The sequence below is a fragment of the Eptesicus fuscus genome, chromosome 1 (assembly GCF_027574615.1).
Source record: "Eptesicus fuscus isolate TK198812 chromosome 1, DD_ASM_mEF_20220401, whole genome shotgun sequence".
NCBI classification, from domain to species: domain Eukaryota; kingdom Metazoa; phylum Chordata; class Mammalia; order Chiroptera; family Vespertilionidae; genus Eptesicus; species Eptesicus fuscus.
Genome location: NC_072473.1, coordinates 91,019,828 through 91,039,717, shown reverse-complemented (window position 1 = coordinate 91,039,717; position 19,890 = coordinate 91,019,828). Strand labels below are relative to the sequence as shown.

Genomic DNA, 19,890 nt, shown 5'->3' with positions numbered 1-19,890 from the left:
CTTGTGTTTACTTATTAAGGGAAATAGTCTGTGCAATACAAGTCCAGGGCAATAAAAAAGCCTCTAGGTATTTGGTATAGTTGTTTTCAAAATCGGAATCCAGAATCCAAGTGTTAACAGGATATGTATAAATTTATTCCACCCTCTTGTCCCTGTTTAGAAGGGCAGAGTGATTTCTTTGAAACCTCCCCCAACTCCTGCAGACCCCAGATGGAGCTTTTTTATATAGTCACGATGTGGAAGGACTCAGAGTAGATAGGATGCGCTGGGATAATGGAAATTGAGAGAGTTCTTTTCTCCCCAAGATTAGCACTGTGATAACTATTACTTTAGTGTTTTGAGAGTTCCCAGAATGCTTTTTTTCTCATTACTGCATTTTAGCCTCCTGGATTACATTTGTCCCATCCTTAGTGACCTAAAAGGATGCTAATGATTTTTCTTGTCAGCTAATTAATTTGCATTGACCTCTCTGTAAGCTTTCACCAGTCCCTTTGCCTGGATTAGGACTGCAGGGCAAATGTTGCAAAGGGGAACGTTCTAGAAGGTTGTGTTTCACCTCAGGCACAACTCCAGCAACCCAGGCATCCTTTTGTTCTGCAGATGGGGGTGGAGTGGTTTAAGGCCACTTAGTTTGCTTTGCATGGTTACAGTTTGCTCTGGCTATCCTTGCTGTACTGTATTGTACGTCAGATTCTGAAGCTCAAAGAGCAACAGAGCACTTGAGACCTTGTTATTGTGATAAATGGGTTTCTGGGAAAACTGACGTCACTCTCCATGTCCCCCTCCCCCAGCCAGTGAAGCTCTTGTTTAATGTGTCATTTGTCTCTCTGCTCTCCTTTGTGTCTGCAAGAAGTTGTAATTCACCGGGGGAAGATGGAATTAACTCAGGAGACCTTGGCCTTCTGGTTGCAGTTTGTTTCTTCCAGGGAACATGTATCCAGGGGTTGGGAAGAGAAGACTGGAGAATAAACCTGAGTATGCCTGGCTTAAGAGTTCTGTTTAGTGAGCTCTGAGATAAGGCGCCATGCAAGTAGTCCTCTGGTATGTGTGTGTGTGTGTGTGTGTGTGTGTGTGTGTGTGTGTGTGTGTATGCGTGTGTTCTTTCCAGAGTCAGTTGAGGGTCACTCTGGCTAGACTAAAACAGGCCCTAGAGTTGTTGGGTAGGGCCCTTATTTGGGCATGCATGCAACTTGCAAGTTCAGTTCTCCTGTACATAGTACAATCCCATCCCATTTGAATGAACACTGCAAAGATTGTGCATGACAAAATGATTTCTCTGTTGTGACCACAAGTGTTTATTTGATTGACTGCTAAGTGTTCCACATGATGGCTAGCCCTGGTCAACTATGCAAAAAAAAGTAGTGGATAAATTTATTGGCTTTTAAGTTTACAGTCTAGTTGGGGAGACAAAATTGTGGACACAATAATTAGGAAACTACAGCAGATTCTTGGGATGTCCCTACTCCCAACCCCTGTCTGTGAGGTGGCTTGGCTGCTATCAATATATACATACTCTGAAAGGATGCATGACTTGTCCAAGGTAACCTAGCCGTGCACAGTGCAGGCCCCAGAGGCTGCATTTCCCGGCTCTTGAGCTGTTTCTCTCAGTGTTGCATTTTGAGTTGTAGACTGTAAGTGCTGGCCCATAGAAAGAAACTTGATTCTGGCTGGAAACAATCCAAAATGTGGGAAGTGATGCTTTCTTCCAGCAGCAGCCAGGTAATGGTCTTTCAACCAATGAAAGAGCTTGCAGGTAGGGGAAATGATAAACAACATAGACTGATGAACAAGAACAGAACCAGAAACAAGGAGGCATCGATCGGACTAGCGGGCCTCAGAGGGAGGATAGGGGAGGTTGGGGGGCGGGGGCAGAGATCAACCAAAGGACTTGTGTGCATGCATATGAGCCTATCCAACGGTTAAATTCAACAGGGGGTTGGGGCATGCGTGGAGGGGGGGGGGATGGGAATGGGGGAATGAGGACAAATATGTGACACCTTAATCAATAAAGAAATTAAAAAAAATAAAAACATTAGATTAAAAAAAAAAAAAAGAGCTTGCAGGGGCGAACTTTGCCCTAGCTGGGTTTGGCCTGGAACAAGTGCCTTAGGGCAACTGCCTACAGGTGGCTGCACTCTGGGCTTGCTGTCAAATGGCACTTCCCCTTGATTCCCCTTGAAGCTCCCAGCCTCAACCATCTCCACCACTTCACACTAAAAATATAAACAGGGGCAGCAAACCTCAATATTCACCCATACCTCTACTGGGGATATAGCACTGAAAAAAATTTACATGGTCCCAAATATTCAAACTTCTTAAATCTAAGTCAAGAGTATATGCCTGATTGTACTATTTCCCAACTTTTCTGTATGTTTAAGACTTTTCAGAATAAAAAGTAGGGGGGAATGACAGTGCACACCCCCTTTCAGAATAAAAAGTAGGGGGGAATGACAGTGCACACCCCCTTCAAAATGCACATGGCCCCTTCTCTCAGGGAATTTACAGTCTGGTAGCAGAGGCAGACACCAGTAAGTATATAATTACCATGTGGTAAGTTCTGCACAGGAGAGCTGCTGCCTGCTATGAGAATCCATTACAAGGGGACCTAACCCAGCAGTGGTGGTGTGTGACAGGAAAGGCTTCCTGAGGGCTTGAACTAGGAAAAGGGTAGGTGTGAAGATGGGTGAGATCTCACTTCTGCTACTGGGAACATTTCCTTTGTTAATTCACACACTTTTATTTTCATTCATTTCTTCAATGTGTGTATTTATTGGGCAGCGACTCTGCCAGGCCCTGTGCCAGGTGCTGGTATCTAGTGTGGCCAAGGCAAATAGGATGCTGCTCTCCAAGCTTCCAGATGAGAGGCAGGAATAAGCCCGTTTCCTTTTCCTATCCTAAATCCCGGAAATGTGTGTTAGCAGTGTTCTTACTCCAAAACTGCATTACAGCTGAGTGATTTGTCTGTAAAATACAATGAGATTTTGACCTGCTGTCATGTGCATAGCATTTACTTTGTGTAGTTTCTGCTGCAAAGTTTTTATTAGTTGCTGGCTTTGTTGCTCAGCAGGCCCCTCCTTGTGTGTGCTGTAAGGGAGTGAACCCGTTGTATTAGCTGGAGCAAAAGTTATTAGGAAGCTAAGTACCCTGGAGAAAGGTATTCCAGAGTGAAATAGGACTGATTTCTGGACTTGCCTGGCCTCCTGGATTATCAGAGCTGGGGTTTCATGTTAGTATGAACAATTGAGAAGGGTATCTACTGCATGAACATTAAAACTGCACTCAAGAAAGAAAGAGAGAGAAAAGCAAAGCAAACGAATACCATGGATAAGTGTAACATGTTTCTTTCAACGATCTCAGAATACTTCCATCTGTATGATTTCATTTTCCCCAACAGCTTCTTGGACAAGTAGTTATTGTCCTCTTCATTTTATGGGTACATGGAGATCAAGTGACTTAGTCCAAAGTGTTATTGCTGGTCAGTGGATAAAATAACGAAACACCTACCAGATGACAGATTCATACACACACACACACACACACACACAACCTCTGGTCTTTTCATGATGTTTCTAAGAAATAAAAATCGTGCCATGTCCCCTCTTCTCCCTCTTTCACTGGACCTGCCCTCCCCCCGCCCCAGCACACTCTTGGAGGTCAGAGGAGAATATACTTGGGTGCTTTGAAGACTCTTGATGTTAAAACGATTCTTAGCTTAAATCCAGATAGCACAGTCATGGATTTTTCTTTCTTTTTTCTCCCATGTTGCTTTAAATAAAAATTTTGGAGCCACCAGCTATGTAATGATGGATTATTTTAAGTAACAACGGGAGGGGGGGGCAGAATAAATTAGAAACACAGACCCTTCCTCCTCGGTTTGGCAGGAGGAGACTTCTGCTGCCGCGATTTGGGATTTGAAACCGTGGGTTTCTCTGTTGCCTGCACAGAGGAAGGAGGCCACATGCTCATGAGGGTGAGACATAATGTTATCCTCTCCTTCAGTATCTTCTCATTAGAGGCAGCCATCTGCTGAATTATGCAGTGTGCTCTCAGCTGGCCCTGCAGTTGGGTCATCCGTTCCACTCACTTAAAGGTGACGGGAAAAGATTTACAGGCCTTTTCAAGGACAGGGCTCAGGTTTCTCCTTCCAGGGCCCTCTCTGACCCCTAACAAAGATACTGGGGTAAAAGGACAGAATTCCGCTTTCTGGGCCCTTGATGACCCTTGATGAGGTGTGAGGTAAGCCTTGAGTTTCCTTTTACAGCAGAGGCCCCTAGCTCTGAGCACTGGCGCTGAGGCAGGAACTAGGTTTTTTCAGATCCCCTTTAAACGAGACCAGATGGAGGCAGAGGCCAATTCAGGCTCCCCAGAGGACAGTTGGGCATTCATCCAGAGGCCTGTGAATAAACCTCTTTTTTTTTTTTTTAATAGATCGGAGATAATAATGTCCAGAACACCTAGAAAACTCTGTTTAAATAGCCAAGCTTGGAGGGAATCTGTCTGGTATTTGTGGGAAAGTTGATGCACTCTGAGCAAAGGGTCGTCCCTGTACTGAAGGAGATATTTTACTTAAGAATTTGGCTTGTGGGTTAGGTAGCCCTAGGATTTTTGAGCAGAGATAGGTGGTTGACCAGGCCTAGGCTTAAGTCGGAGTCAGAAAAGAGGGAAATGGGACAGAGAAGGTAGAAGAGGAGCAAAAAGCCCTCCATGACATCCACGGTCTCCGTTGCCTTCCGTGGGCCATAGTCACCTTGGTGAGCCCATTGGCTTTGAGGTCGTGTTCTGTGACCCTGTGACCCTTCTCCCCGCTACTAAGCATCAAGCCACAAACCCAATGTCCCAGAATGTTGGCAGCATGAAAATCTATATCTGCCTCTTGAGGCAGCTTTTCCATTGGAGAGTGGCAGTCTGCTTGACAGGGTCCTGGATCCTAGCAGCACTCTCTGCCACTAAATCACTCTGACTCGAGACAAGTAATTTCCTCTCTCTGAGTCTCTGTTTCCCCTTTTGTAAACCAAGCGGGTTGGACTAGGTGATTTTTAAGGGTGTTTCCAGCTCAACTATTGTATGATTCTTATGTTTCCTTGTTCTCCAGCCTAATTTTGTTAGGTCCTTGCCACTTCTGTTTCTCAATGAGGTGGCAGTATGTTACTCCACCCCTTCCTTGCTTAGACTCCTTGAGCTGGGTGGGGAGAGTTGGAGAGAAGGCAAGCCTGGGCTTTTAGCTCAGCAGGGTCCCTATAAGTGGACTAGAAACAACTCTTCAGATATTGTCTGTCCATGTATGTATATATAGCCTTTGTCTTCCTATAAAGATACATGACAGCTGAATTTTTGTCTATTGAGTCCCATTTTAAATGCACAAGGAAAGCTGGCTCTTTAATAGAATCCTGCTGTGAATCCTTTTATAGAATGAAAAGCCACTCCAGAGTTTCATCTACTGGATTTGCCAAAAAACGGGTCTTCTCCCTGTTTGGTGAGGATGGTCTCCTTTGTGCATCCCCTGGGTCCCCTAAGCTGTTCCCCACTGAAGGGCATTTCTGGGGCCCCTAAGGGGTTGCTGCCACCTTTTGCAGCTTTATTTCTCCTTGGCAAAACCCCCAAATGGCTCTCTCCCAGTTCAGGGCATTGCTACTACTGTCAGTTTCCTCTTAGCCTGGCTTAATCAGCACGAGGGAAATCCTGACATTTGATGTGTAAGGCACATTAGAGGTTTTTTTTTGTTTGTTTGTTTGTTTTACCTCTGGGAACTTATCAGTGTTTTTGTGGTTCTTATGGCTGATAATACAGTGGCATCCACACCCTTGACAATAGTGGAGGCAGCAGACAGGGTTTCCACCCACTTGATTGTTTCAAGACTTTCTGCTACATGTTTTGGGATATGTGATTTTACTTCTGGTTCGCATGGATATCCTATATAATAAAAGCCTAATATGCGAATGACTGAACTGTGGAACGACCAGTTGCTATGATGTGCACTGACCACGAGGGTCAGATGCTCAACACAGGAGCTGTCCTCTGGTGGTCAGTGCGCTCCTACAGGGGGAGTGCCACTCAGCCAGAAGCTGGGCTCACGGCTGGCGAGCCCAGCTGTGGTGGCGGGAGCCTCTCCCGCCTCCGCTGCAGGCAGGCAGTAAGGAGTGAGGGGTCCTGGACTGTGAGAGGGGGCAGGCTGGGTTGAGGGACACTCCCCCCCCCCCCCCCGTCCATGAATCTTGTGCACTGGGCCTCTAGTTTATAATATTAAGTTACACTGTATAATAATGTTATGTATATAATAATAATAGTAGTTTTTTTGTATTAATGGTAAAATCCTATATAATAAAAGGCTAATATGCAACTAGACCGAACAGTGGAACGACCAGTTGCTATGATGCACACTGACTACCAGGGTGCAGATGCTCAACACAGGAGCTGCTCCCTGGTGGTCAGGCGCTCCCACAGGGGGAGTGCCACTCAGCCAGAAGCCTCTCCCACCTCCGCGGCAGCGCTAAGGAGCAGTTGAGTGGTAAGGAGCTTGCCACTAAGGAGCAGCTAAGCAGTAAGCTTGCCACTAAGGAGTAGCAAGACAAGTGGTAAGGAGCGAGCAGGTCCCAGGGATCGGGCCTAAGCTGGCAGGCAGACATCCACCGAGGGGTCCCAGACTGCGAGAGGGTGCAGGCTGGGCTGAGGGATGTCGTCGTCGTCCCCCCCCCCAGTGCATGAATTTTGTGCACTGGGCCTCTAGTGTTTAATATTATAGTAAAACTGCCTGAAAGCAGAATACTCACCTGAATTTTCTGATTATCTGTATTTAAAGCACCTTTTTGGTTGTAGTTGAAGATTTTGCTATAATATCTGAGGCCACTTTCCTGCATAGGAAAGTATTATCATAGAACTTTAAAAAAACCCAACATTTTAATTCTGATTATAAAAGTAAAATATGCCTATCGCAGAAAATTTGGAAAACATAGAAAAGCAATAATATCTACAGCCCCTCCACCCAAAGTAACCATTGTTAGCATCTTGTTGTATTCTTTGAAGCCTTTAAAAATGCATATATACTTTCCCCCCATGATTGGGATGATCTTGTATATACAGTGTTGGTGTGTTGTTTTTTTGCCTGACAGTATTTGGTAATCATTTTCCCATGTCATTAAATATTCTTAGAAAATATTTTAATCAGCTGCTTCATATCCCATCGTGCATCATCGAATTATTCACTGTTTTTGATTGTTCTGAAGATTTGCAGGGTCTATCAGAGATTGGTCTTCAGGGCTGGGGATGGAGATGGAGAAAAGGAAGGTGTGAGAGAGGCCCACCAGTAATGACACATGGGGAGAATCTTATTTCAGTGTTTCTGTCCTTTACTAACATCTACATGCAAAGGCTAGAGGGGAAAGTTTAGGGAAAGCCCAGGCATCAGCAATGAGCTCCAAACTTTTGGCTTTGGTCTCATCCTTCAGAATGGCAGCTACTAACTTGGGCACCGCAGTTTTTTTTGTTTTTTGTTTTTAATGTTTTTTATTGCTTTTTAGAGAGAGAGGAAGGGAGAGGAATAGAGAGATAGAAACACTGATGAGAAGAGAGAGAAACATCATCGATTGGTTGCTCCTATACCTCCCCTATTGGGGATCAAGTCCGTAACTTAGGCATATGCCCTGATCAGGAATTGGGAGAAGGGGAAGGTGATTGAGGGGCATGGGGTTTGCCCACTTGGGTGTTTATGGGACTCTAAAAATATCTTTATTGATTTTAGAGAGGAAGAGAGAGGGAGAGAGAGATAGAAACATCAATGATTAGAGAGAATCATTGATCGGCTGCCTCCTGCACGTCCCCTACTGGGAATCCAGCCTGCAACCCGGGCACGTGCCCTGACTGGGAATGGAACCTTGACCTCCTGGTTCAGAGGTCGACACTCAACCACTGAGCCACCGCAGGCAGGCTGGGACTCTTTATTTGCAGAATAACAGCAGTGGGAGAAAGATGCACAACTGGAACCACCATAAGTCATTCTTTATAACCTGAACCTTTGACTACTCAATTAAAAAACGAAATTGGTGTGCCCTCAGGGGTGGAGGCGGAAGAGAAAGACAGCGGTGTTTCTGCCTATGACATGAAATGTGGTATAACGGATTTCAAAACCACAAGTGACTTCAGATGAGGAGAAAACAGGAAATGTAATTGGGGAGGGGAGTGGGGCTCTCCCAGTTCTCAGGAGCGCTCTTTCATTTTGCCTTCCTTTTAGCTCCTCTTAGATTCTGCCTCTTAATTGCTCCTGCTGCAAAACTGAGTGAGAACTCCCTTTCTTTGTATTAAAGATGTTTTTAAATTACATAGGTAGTATGTGAATACATTTCAAGCTGTTAACAGAATCAAACAATACGGAAGCATACTGACTACCCCCTGAGTAAGCCCCTGTTTCCATTCCCCTCCCCTGAGGTAGCCACAGTTCTTGGTTTGGTGGATTCTTTCCAGTCCCCTTTCTATGCACTCAAGTACATTTATGTGCAAATGCACATATACAGGCCTCTTTTCATATATGGGCTTATACTGTGCTTATTGTTCTAGAACTTCTTTTATCTACTTTATAATATGTCTTGAGAATATTCACATCAGTACCTATAGACCAACCGAATTCTTCTTAATGGCTGCAGAATATTCCAGAATAGGCCTGTACCAGAATTTAGTTAAATATTTTCCTATTGTCAGACACTTATGTTTTTTCTAATTTTTCAGCATTATGAACAGTGTCATAATGAATTTCTTTATAGTACATGGATCTTTGTACAGATGTATGAGTTTCTGTAGAATAGATTCCGAGGGGAGGTTGCAGGGTTAGTGGAGATGGGCCATTTAACATTTTGGTTCCTGTTGCCTTTCTAGCATCTCAGTTCAAACCTTGAACATGGTGCCACCTGCTACTCAAAATGATAACTTGAGGTTTTAGTGTCAGACATGCTGGGCCAAGTTGCAAGTTCCATCTCCTCTTGTGAACATTGTAATCCAGGGAACATTCGATTGTAATTGCAGTCAAAGTAATGAGGACCGGCAGGGGAGGCTGGGGGAAAGTCAGTGGGGGAAAAAAGGAGATATATGTACTACTATTTGTAATACTTTAAACAATAAAATAAAATAAAAACAAAGTAATGAGAACCTCCACTAATCAGGCCACCTTATGGAGAAAGAGGAAAGAGATAATATATCAGAGATTTTAGTGAGGGAGTGGGGAAGAAACTTCCAGGGGCTATTCAGGGATCAGTGTACATTCAGTCCAGTGTCCTGTCCTTTTTACCTCTGCATATTTAGCTCTGAACAATGAGGACTGGTATTCATAATGATGACCTTTACATTTTATATGAGTCATTAAAGTAAGAGTGAATAATGCTTGCTAGACAGGAGTTCCTAAAGCAGGAACTATATATACACAAATACTACATTTTTGAAGTTTTCTCAATTACAGGCATTGAGACAAAAAGTTTGCTGCTCAAGAAAAAAACCCCACATTAACCTTCCAGTTAATTTAGGTATATTGGACAGTGGGTAAAAAGATACAGAAGAAACAAGGATTCTAAACATCACCAGTGACCTTCACCAAGTCCAGATCAACAGTTACTTCTCTGTAATTCTTCCTGACTTCCACCTTGGCCTCCGGTGATAGAAAACTATTGGGTCATCTCTTACCTGATCAGTTCCTCCTCTTGGCAGAATCCTCTTCAATTTCCCATTCCTTACTTGTGGGCATTTCCTATATTCAACCTTTAGCTCTTTTCTCCCTATACTATCTCTTGGGGAACACACCAGTTTCATACCTTTCACTTCTAAATTTATATCCCAGTCCTGATTCTCCTGGAGCTTACAATCCCATGTTACTAAGTACTTATTGAATTTCTTCTCCTGGTATCTCTCATAAAATCAAAACTATCTTATTTTCCTTAACATATAAAATGCTTTTACAAATTCAGAAAAGACAAACACCTATTATTTAAAAACTGGGCAAAGACATGCACGGGCAACTCACATGTAGGTATGCATATGCACAATATACATATATAGTTGAACAATAAAAATAATGATTAAATGCAAATTAAATGACTTAATGCCACTTTTCAGTGATGCAATGCACAATAGCTAAAAAGCCTCAGAAACTCAAAGTGTTGGTCTATGTATGGGTAAACAGACACTCATATATTGGTGGTGGAAGTAGACATTTGTGCTATTCTCTGTTGAGTGATTTTCAGTGTGTACCACAGTCTTTCAAATGTGTGAGTCCTTGGGCCCAGTGGGCTTCAATTCTAGGAATAATTAGACATATGTCATTCTATAAGAACAAGAATTGTTGTTTAAGTTGTTAAAAACTTGGAAGCATGCTAAATGTCTAGGAGTGGAAGACTGGTTAATAAAATCTGTAGAGTCCTACAGTGGAATGCTATGTGACCAATAAAAGTAAAGTTTTAGAAGTATACTTTATATTATGTGGTTGTCTGGCCACTATGCTGTAAACCTGAAACTAATATAAAATAATGTTGAATGTCAACTGTAATGGAAAAATAAAATTAAAAAAGAAGTATACGTAATTACTCAAGAAAACATCCACACTATATTGAGTATAAAGTTATTAAGTCAGTTTATGAAAAGGATTATACAAAATTATCCCTATTTTGTAAAACAATAATAACAACAACAACAACAAAAGCCCCCCAAAACCGCACCATATACAAACTGGAGGGAAATCCATGTAAATATTAACAGTGAATATTTCTGGAGAGTGATATGGGTGATTGTGCTTTTCTCCTTTATAATTTCCCGTTTTCTAAAATATCTGCAGTGAACGTGATTGTGCTTTTCTCCTTTATAATTTCCCATTTTCTAAAATATCTGCAGTGAACATTGACTACTTTTATAAAATAAAAAACCTGATCAATTTAATTTTTTTTAGTAGTAGCTTATTTAAAACCAGATTATCGACTTCCCCACTAAACAAGCCCCATTTTCTGGCTTCCCTCTTTCTGGCCATGGTCCAAAGGGGTGAATGTTGAACAATGTCATCAATCCGAGCTTCCAGGCTTAGAATACTTTGAGCTTTGATTGCTCCCTCACTTGCTCTGCCCACTCATTGAGGCTCATCCCTTTAGGACATCTCTCAAATTTGTTCTTCCCTCCTGAGTCTCAAGTTAGACCAGTTCATTTCAGCAAGCATTTATTGTCTCAGTGCCAGATCAACATTATTGGAGTTATCTGCTAACACGTCTTCTGCCCCTACTCTCTCTCCTCCAATCAATGAAGCACTTTGGTACTGGAATGATCTTTCAAAAAAACTACTTGTATGCCCCCAAACCTCATGGTCTAGGGAACAAATCCCATATACTTCCATTTGCTGTTTAGGGTATTTTCCAGCACTGTGCTAGGTGCCAGGTAATAGGTGGGCACATATGAAGTGCTTGGTCAGTCTCTGACAATAAAGTAAATCTTTAAGAATAAGGTATGGGAGAGAAACCAAGATGGTGGCATAGGTAAACACCTGAACTTGCCACCTCGCACAACAACTTCAAAACTACAACTAAAAGACAAAACGGACATCATCTAGAACCACAGGAAGGCTGGCTGAGTGGAATATCTACAACTAGAAGGAAAGAGAAAAGCACACTGAGACTCAGAGGAGGTGTGGAAGTGAAGTGCAGAGGTACGGAGGCACGTGTGTGGAGAGGGCTGGCAACTGAGTACGCGGCTGGCTTTTTCAATCGGGAGGGAGACACATGCTCCTGACTGCTCTGAACTCCAGTTCCGGGCGAGACTCTGGAGACCCAGACTCATACAGGGAGAAACTGGACTCTCTGGCAGCGGGTGGAATTCGAGGGCAGCTTTCTCTCAGAGGAGCTTGCAGCGATTACCGAGGGACACTGACACCTGGGGGCCTCTTAGGGCAGGGCTGATGGGAAGCCATTGCTGTCTGCTCTGCCCTGAGACTCTGCTCCATCCAAGCTGTGCGCAGAGGTTTTTGCATATGAATGGCCTGGCCCTTTGCAATCTAAACTTACCTAGAATATACAAAAGAAGGCCCAAAGCCCCACAGCAGCTTGCATTGCTTTACAGCTGGGCCTCATCTGGGCACCTCCAAAACCCAAAGAAGAGGAATCTGCAGATCTTTCCATATCTCCTGCTGGGTGGCCTCAGGCAGAGGCTAAATTAGCACCTCCTTGGAGATCCAAGAGCCAGTGTACCCAGTGGTTAGAGTAGGACCATCTAGATTACAACTCCTCAGATCCATAAAGGACACACTCAGGGGGCAGACTCAGTGAGCACCAAAGCCCCACTGAAGCAAGTCTTGCCTCATAAAGGTGTCTCCAGCACAGAAGTTCTCCCATTGTAGACACAGCTGATCCTCACAGCCAATTGGCCTGGAGGTCAATTCCTCCCAGTGATACCAACAACAGTCAAGGCTTCACTATAACAAAACTGTGCACACAGCCCACAAAGGGGTGCACCAAGAGTGTCTACCTCAGGTAACCAGGGAGGCTGAGCCACTGGGCCCTATAGGAGACCTAGCACACAAAGCCACTCTATCAACACAGGGAAGCAGCCAAAATGTGGAGACAAAGAAACATGTCACAAATGAAAGAAATGGAGGAAAGCAAACAACTGGATATAGAGTTCAAAACCATGGTTATAAGGTTTTTCAAGAATTTTCTAGAAAAGGCTGATAAATTTAGCGAGACCCTTGAGGATATGAAAAAGGACCAACTAGAAATTAAGCATACACTGACTGAAATAAAAAATAATATACAGAGATCCAACAGCAGACTAGAGGATCACAAGAATCAAGTCAAAGATTTGAAATACAAAGAAGCAAAAAACACCCAACTGGAAAAGAAAAAAGAAAAAAGAATTAAAAAATATGAAGATAGTATAAGGAGCCTCTGGGACAACTTCAAACGTACCAACATCCGAATTATGGGGGTGCCAGAAGAAGAGAGAGAGCAAGATACTGAAAACCTATTTGAAGAAATAATGACAGAAAACTTCCCCCACCTAGTGAAAGAAATAGACTTACAAGTCCAGGAAGCACAGAAAACCCCAAACAAAAGGAATCGAAAGAGGACCACACCAAGACACATCATAATTAAAATGCCAAGAGCAAAAAACAAAGAGAGAATCTTAAAAGTAGCAAGAGAAAAACAGTTAGTTACCTACAAGGGAGCACCCATACGACTGTCAGCTGATTTCTCAACAGAAACTATGCAGGCCAGACGGGAAGTGGCAAGAAATATTCAGAGTGATGAATAGCAAGAACCTACAACCAAGATTAATCTACCCAGCAAAGCTATCATTCAGAATTGAAGGTCAGATAAAGAGCTTCACAGGTAAGAAAAAGCTAAAGGAGTTCATCACCACCAAACCAGTATTATATGAAATGCTGAAGGGTATTCTTTAAGAAAAGGAAGAAGAAGAAAAAGGTAAAGATAAAAATTATGAACAACAAATACATATCTATCAAGTGAATCTAAAAATCAAGTGAATAAAAAATCTGATGAACAGAACAATTTGGTGAATATAATAGAATCAGGGGCATAGAAAGGGAGTGGACTGACAATCCTAGGGGGGAAAGGGGTGTGGGGGTGCGGGAAGAGACTGGACAAAAATCATACACCTATGGATGAGGACTGTGGGGGGCGGGTAAGGGCATGGGGTGGGGTGGGGTCAGAACTGGGTGGAGGGGAGCTATGGGGGGGGGAAAGAGGAACAACTGTAATAATATGAATAATAAAGATTTTAAAAAAATAAGGTATGGCCCTGGCTGGTGTGTTCATTGGTTAGAGCATCGACCTGCACACAGAAAGGTCACAGGTTCGATTCCCGATCAAGGCCACATACCTGGGTTGTGGGTTTGAGTCCTGAACCCACCCCTGGTTGGGGCGCGTGTAGGAGGCAACCAGTCAATAGGTCTCTCTCTCATTGATGTTTCTCTCTCTCACTTTCTCCCTCCTCCCTTACCCTCCACTCTCTCTGAAAAGTAATGGAAAAAATATCCTCATGTGAGGATTAACCAACAAATCAACCAACCACACACACACACACACACACACACACACACACACACACACACAGAATAAGGAATGGTGTTCTCCCTACTGCCCTCCACTGTCTTCAGTTTGAAAATTCTCTTTCCTTGCTTTTGGCACTTGGACCAGAGTCCTTGGAGCATGGTGCTGCATTTGGAGACAGGAAGAGGCATCCAGGGGCGATAAAATATGGTTCAGGAAATCTCAATTCCGAGTCCCTCCCAATTTCCAATGCCTGCTACGTAGGAGGCTCCATCGAGAAAGCATATTGGCTTGTAAGCCCTGTCTCCCTGCAGTGTTGAGGACCAAGCATGAAGAGTGGGAAACTTAGACCTTTTTGTTTGCTTTAATTAAAAGAATGAGAAAGAGGTGAGGGGGTGTGGAAAGGGGTTAATGTAGAACAAGGCCCTGAGTGATGTGGGCCACTCAGGAAACCCAGCTGTCTTCAGGTGCCCCACTGGGACCCAGAATACTCCAGCCTGGATTGAATGATGGCAGGTGGTTGTGTTCCAAGAATACTCTACTGGGACTGTGTGTGGGGTGAGATGTGTGAGGGTAATGAACTTGCCAGGTGGCAGTCACTGGCACCTAGCCCTGTCTCTCACTCTTGGAGTATCTGATGGCACCAATGGGAGTGGGATCCCAAGCTGGGTGAAGGGGCTATCTGGGAACCAGTTCTGACAATGTCAGCCTCTGTGAGGCTTCCCCACCAATGCAGCCTATCTGTCTCAGTGTGAAGTGTACCCTTATGGACCTAGTCTTAAAGCAGATCCAGTCTTAAGAGCTGCCTGCTAACAGCCTGGGATGTTGGTGCAGGCCTCCTGGCACTAACCATGTCCTTCTTGGATTACTCTTGGCACCCTTCTGGTTATGGAAATCTTAGTGTAGCCCCACACAACAGAATCTCTAACTGCTTACCTAGCTCCCCACCCCTCTTGTCTAGCTTGGCTGTCTCTAGCTTTCCTTCTCCTCCCTTTTCCCCTCCCTTGCTGCCTGGATTGGCAGTTAACACTAATATTTTTTTTTTAGTACATGCAGGCCCCTTTTGTCCTCCCTCCCCCCCCCCCCGGCTCCTTGGAAGCCTGCCCCAGTTTGAGGTTCTGCTTGTTTTGTAAAAACCTTTAACAGTAAGAAGCAAAGGCCCTCTGCTTTCCAGAGCTGCAAATGGCTTGGCTGATCCTGATAGAGACAAGGGGACCAGAGGAAGCAAGGAGGTCTCTCTCTCTCTCTCTCTCTCTCTCTCTCTCCCTTGAGCCACCAGTGTGCCATAGTATCACATGTTATTTGGGATGTCTGAGTGGAAGGATAACCTCCCAGTAAAATCAGAACAGCAGCTACGGTTGATAGAATGCTTACTGCATGCTTACCCCAGGCTCAGTGCTTTCAGACTATTATCCTATCTAATCTTCACACCAGTTCTATGAGGTAGTAACTACTAAGTTCCTGATTTTACAGATGGGGATGCTTTGAGAAGTTAAGTAACTTGTCCAAGTTCAGAAGGTGGAGGAGGTGGGGCTCCTGCCTGAATTCAAAGCTTAGTCTCTTTTTCCCCCCACTTAAAAAACATTTTTCAATTACAGTTTACATTCAATATTATTCTGGATTAGTTTCAGATGTACAGCAAAGTGGTTAGAAAATCATGTACTTTACAGAGTGCCCCCCCTGATGCTTCAAGTATCCACCTGGCCCCATACATAGTTATCACAATATTATTGACTATATTCCCCATGCTGTAATCTATATCTCTGTGACTATTTTATAATTACCAATCTGTACTGTTTAATCCCTTCACCTTTTTCACCCAGCTGTCAGTCTGTTCTCTGTATCTATGAGTTTATTTCTACTTTATTTTGTTCATTAGATTTCACATATAAGTGAGATCACGTGATATTTGTTTTTTTTTTTCTGTCTCAAAAGTTATGACTTCATTCATTTTTATGGCTGAATAGTATTCTTTGTGTATATGTACCACAGCTTCTTTATCCACTCATTTATTGATGAGCATTCGGGTTGCTTCCATATTTTATCAAAGCTTAGTCTCTTAACCTCTGCATGGTGCCACCATTGTAGATCCCTAAAATGCCCTAGAGAGAGGAGTAATTGAAATCCCTTTGTAATATTTACTGAACACGTATGCACGTACTAGGCATTGTTCTAAGTTTGTTACATGTATGAGCACTTTTGAGTCTCCCAATCACCTGTAAGATAAGTAATATTATCTCATATGACAGACAAGGAAGTGGAGTTTCTGAGAGGTTACCCAGCTTGTAAGTGAGTTGAGAATTTAACTAAGTTTGTGAACCTCTGGCGCCAGCGGTCTCATCCCCTGCCCCTGCCCTCCAGCCCCTTATAAGTGCCTCTGTAGTTTGTTTTGCCTGGAGCCATGGTGACAGGAGCCTGGGCTGGTGTTACTTCCTAATACACATATTATTTGGATGGAGAAGTGAGGCCCAGATTGCTTGTAAGCACATTTTCATTTTCTCCCTTCCCTCCCCTTCCAAATTAGGGTGAAGATTGCCGAACTCTCCCCCTGGCTGGACATGTGGGGTTTGACAGCTTGCCGGACCAGTTGGTGAATAAGTCAGTCAGCCAGGGCTTCTGCTTCAACATCATGTGTGTGGGTGAGTATTTCCACAGCAGAAAATTCTATTACAGACTATAGATATTTAATAGCTGGATGTGGCTTTGCAGGTAATTAGGTTAAATAGTACGTCATTCTGATCTACTTGTAAGAGTGTCCCTCCCCCGCTTTCTTCTTTTATCCTCTGCTTGTTTTTTTTAAAACACCTGGCTGTAATGACATTTTCCGCTGGTCAGACCAGAATATGGGGTCATACCTTGAGGGAAACTGAGCTGTGTGATACCCTGTGGAAATTTTGCAAGAGAGCTTGCTGGCTCAGCTATTGCTGTCAGGTTTGTTTTGACTGCAGAAAATGGGAGCCAAGGCAAAATTGGGATGGAGGTAATGGCTGCAGGAAAGATTCATAAAGCTGCTGGGTAGTGGGTTGGGTCTGTCTGTTTCCTTTGCAGCCCTGCTATGCTTGCTACAGTTGGAACTCAAGTGCAGGGACCACATAGCTATGTGCAAAGCTCTTTTATTCCCTTTAAGTATATCTCTGCCTGGACCTGTAGTCTCAAATGTGGAAAACCACATCTTAGTCACCTCTGATATGCTAATCTCAGCACACAGAGCGTTCAATAATGTTTATGAAAGGAATGAATGAATTAAGCCCACAGGAACCACTTATTATGCTTCTCAAACACTCCCACATTAGCAATTTGGGTCCTTAATAGGGCTTTGTGAAGTGAGCAGAATGAGTAGCATTTGTATCCTCATTGAACAGATGGAGACTCAGTAGCTTGGGGAGGATAAGGACTTACTTGAGGCAACACAGAATAAGTGGCAGAGCCAGGACAAGGACCCATATCTAGCTGACCCTTTGTCCCGCCTTCTACTTCTCTAACTGCTGCTAGCAACATGTCTTGAGAACACAAAAGCATTTTAAAAACTCAAGCACCAACCAAATACGAGGAACAAAAGTTCGTTGACATTCTTTAAGAATCTCTCCTTAGACCTTAAAAAATCCCAAATTTGCAAATACGATCATAGCATATAATTTTCACTATACAGTGCAGTAGAGCATACCTACATATTTTCATTGACCTACTTCCAAACCTTAATAATTGTATAATAGCATAATAAAGTCCGTTTTCATGCTGGTTGAAACACTCAAATACCTCTGATAATTACCTTTTCTTATTCTTGTATAGAGCTTATGGGGAACTCATTCATGTTGAAGATCATGTTGAGCCACTCTTGAACTGGATATTTTATTCTTTAATGTAAAGTTTTCTAACCAAGGTCATTCATTTTCTTCTCCTCCACCCCAGCACTCTTCCATATCACTTTCTATAGGAGAATAACTGCACACACAAAGGCAAGTGGAGTACAACAAAGTCACGTCTAAATATGGACGGCAGGCAGTCAGCTAGGCTCACTCACTAGCTTGATGGCTCCCTCCCACACACCAGCTACACAAAATAAGTGCTTCACAAATTTCAGATCATGGGTCTTAGAGTCTAGATCTAGGCTGTTAATTCATCAAATGCCAGAAATCCTCTGATGGTTATGATTAGTTGCTATTAGGAGAAGGATACAACATAAATAGAAGTCACGGTGATTGACATCAAGATGAAATGCTATCACATGTAATATGAGGGCTGCCAGATCTCTCCAATCTTTGGCTGATGGTCAACTTATTTTACATAATATTTGATTACTGAAAATTTCCACACAAACATACTAGATTCTCTTGGCATTCCTCCCAGAGCTCTGTGTGACCTGTACTAAAGTTGAGGAGATGAACAGTGAAATGACATACCCACACCAAGCAACCTTTCAACCAATTGGGTGGGCTAGTAAAGCTTCAGGAGGGAGGCCATGTAAACAAGAATAGCTCTCTGAGGGTGGATGTGTGGGGTAATTGGACATGTGGGTCACAGGCTCCCCAATGGCCCAGAGGAAGAGGCAGCCAAGGTCATGGCAAACAAGAGGGAGAAATAGTAAACCCCTGTCCTTGAGTTCCAGCCTAGGCATTGTACAGCTGTGACTGCTTCAGCATGCACTTGCTGGGCTAGCCTTGCTTAACTGCCTGGGATAGACCCTCCAAGAGGGGAGGGGTAGGAAGGAGACCCTCATCCCCAAGCAGTCACCTTGTCTCTTTCTTTCCCCTCATGTCAAGTTTCAGAAAATGGCTGCCCTAGTAGGTACAGCCATTCAGTGCACCAGCCTGGACTGAGTTAATTTCATTCTTCATCCTTGATCCAAAAAAGCCTACAACTCATGCATTCTGCTCTCAGACTGTGCTTGCGACCCTGTCATTGCTCAGAGAACTCACAATTTGGGCCAAGGTCACAAGCAGCTAAGAGTGGCTTCAAGGCTACAATCTCAGCTCAGCCATGGGGCTCGGTGCTGTTGCTGACTTGGTGAAGGGTTTGCAGCTCAGCTGCTGAAGTTGATCTTTTCTCTCACAGGACTCAGTGATCATGCTTTCACGTCTGCCTACCGCCTGTGCATATCTGTTAGGTTTACTCCTTTAATGACTGTTTGGGCTTGGAATATGTTCCCCCAAAGGATTTCTTTTCTTTTCTAATAAGGCAGTTTAAGTGTAAAATTATGGTAGCACTAGCTTCTATTATTAACCGAGACCTAGGGTATTTTTAGCACAGTATTATTTATCTTGGTGCTGGGCTGCTGAACATAGGCCCAAGCCCAGCAGAGTATAGGCCCAAGCCTAGCAGAGTGGGTGCCCATCATGTACATGCGTGCATGTGTGCATGTGTGTATAATGAGATTGGGAGAGAGAATTTTTATGAATCCAGAGCCCAATTTATATGTCAGAATACCAATAAATGGCACCTATTTTTTTAGAGGGCTAGGCACATGGGTGTGAGCATATTAAAACTCCCCCTAGCCCTGGCCAGTTTTGCTCAGTGGATAGAGCGTTGGCCTTCGGACCAAAGGGTCCTGGGTTTGATTCCAGTCAAGGGCACATACCTTGGTTGCAGGCTCCTCCCTGGCCTTGGCCCTTGTTGGGGCTTGTGCAGGAGGCAACCAATCAATGTGTTTCTCTCACATCGATGTTTCTCTCTGTCTTTCCCTCTCTCTTCCATGCTCCCTAAAAATCAATGGAAAAATTACCTCAGGTGAGGATTAACAACAACAACAACAACAAAAGACTTCTCCTCAATAAATTCTCTAGGGTTGATAATAATTACTGAGTAGGGTGAGGTTCCCCTCTCCTAATAAAAATATCTACTGGTCCCTTAGTTTTGCAAATTGCTAGGATCCCAT

The 19,890-nt window shown here is 43.6% G+C and overlaps 1 protein-coding gene across 2 annotated transcripts in view; it reads left to right on the top strand.

The window, feature by feature from the left end:
* Positions 1-19,890, top strand: part of SEPTIN6 (septin 6) — a 66,048-nt gene that overhangs the window by 1,426 nt on the left and 44,732 nt on the right. For both annotated transcript variants that reach the window (XM_028133105.2, XM_008156847.3), the window contains exon 2: positions 16,543-16,657. In XM_028133105.2, the coding sequence (XP_027988906.1) occupies positions 16,543-16,657 (115 nt within the window). The remainder of the gene's footprint in view (positions 1-16,542; positions 16,658-19,890) is intronic.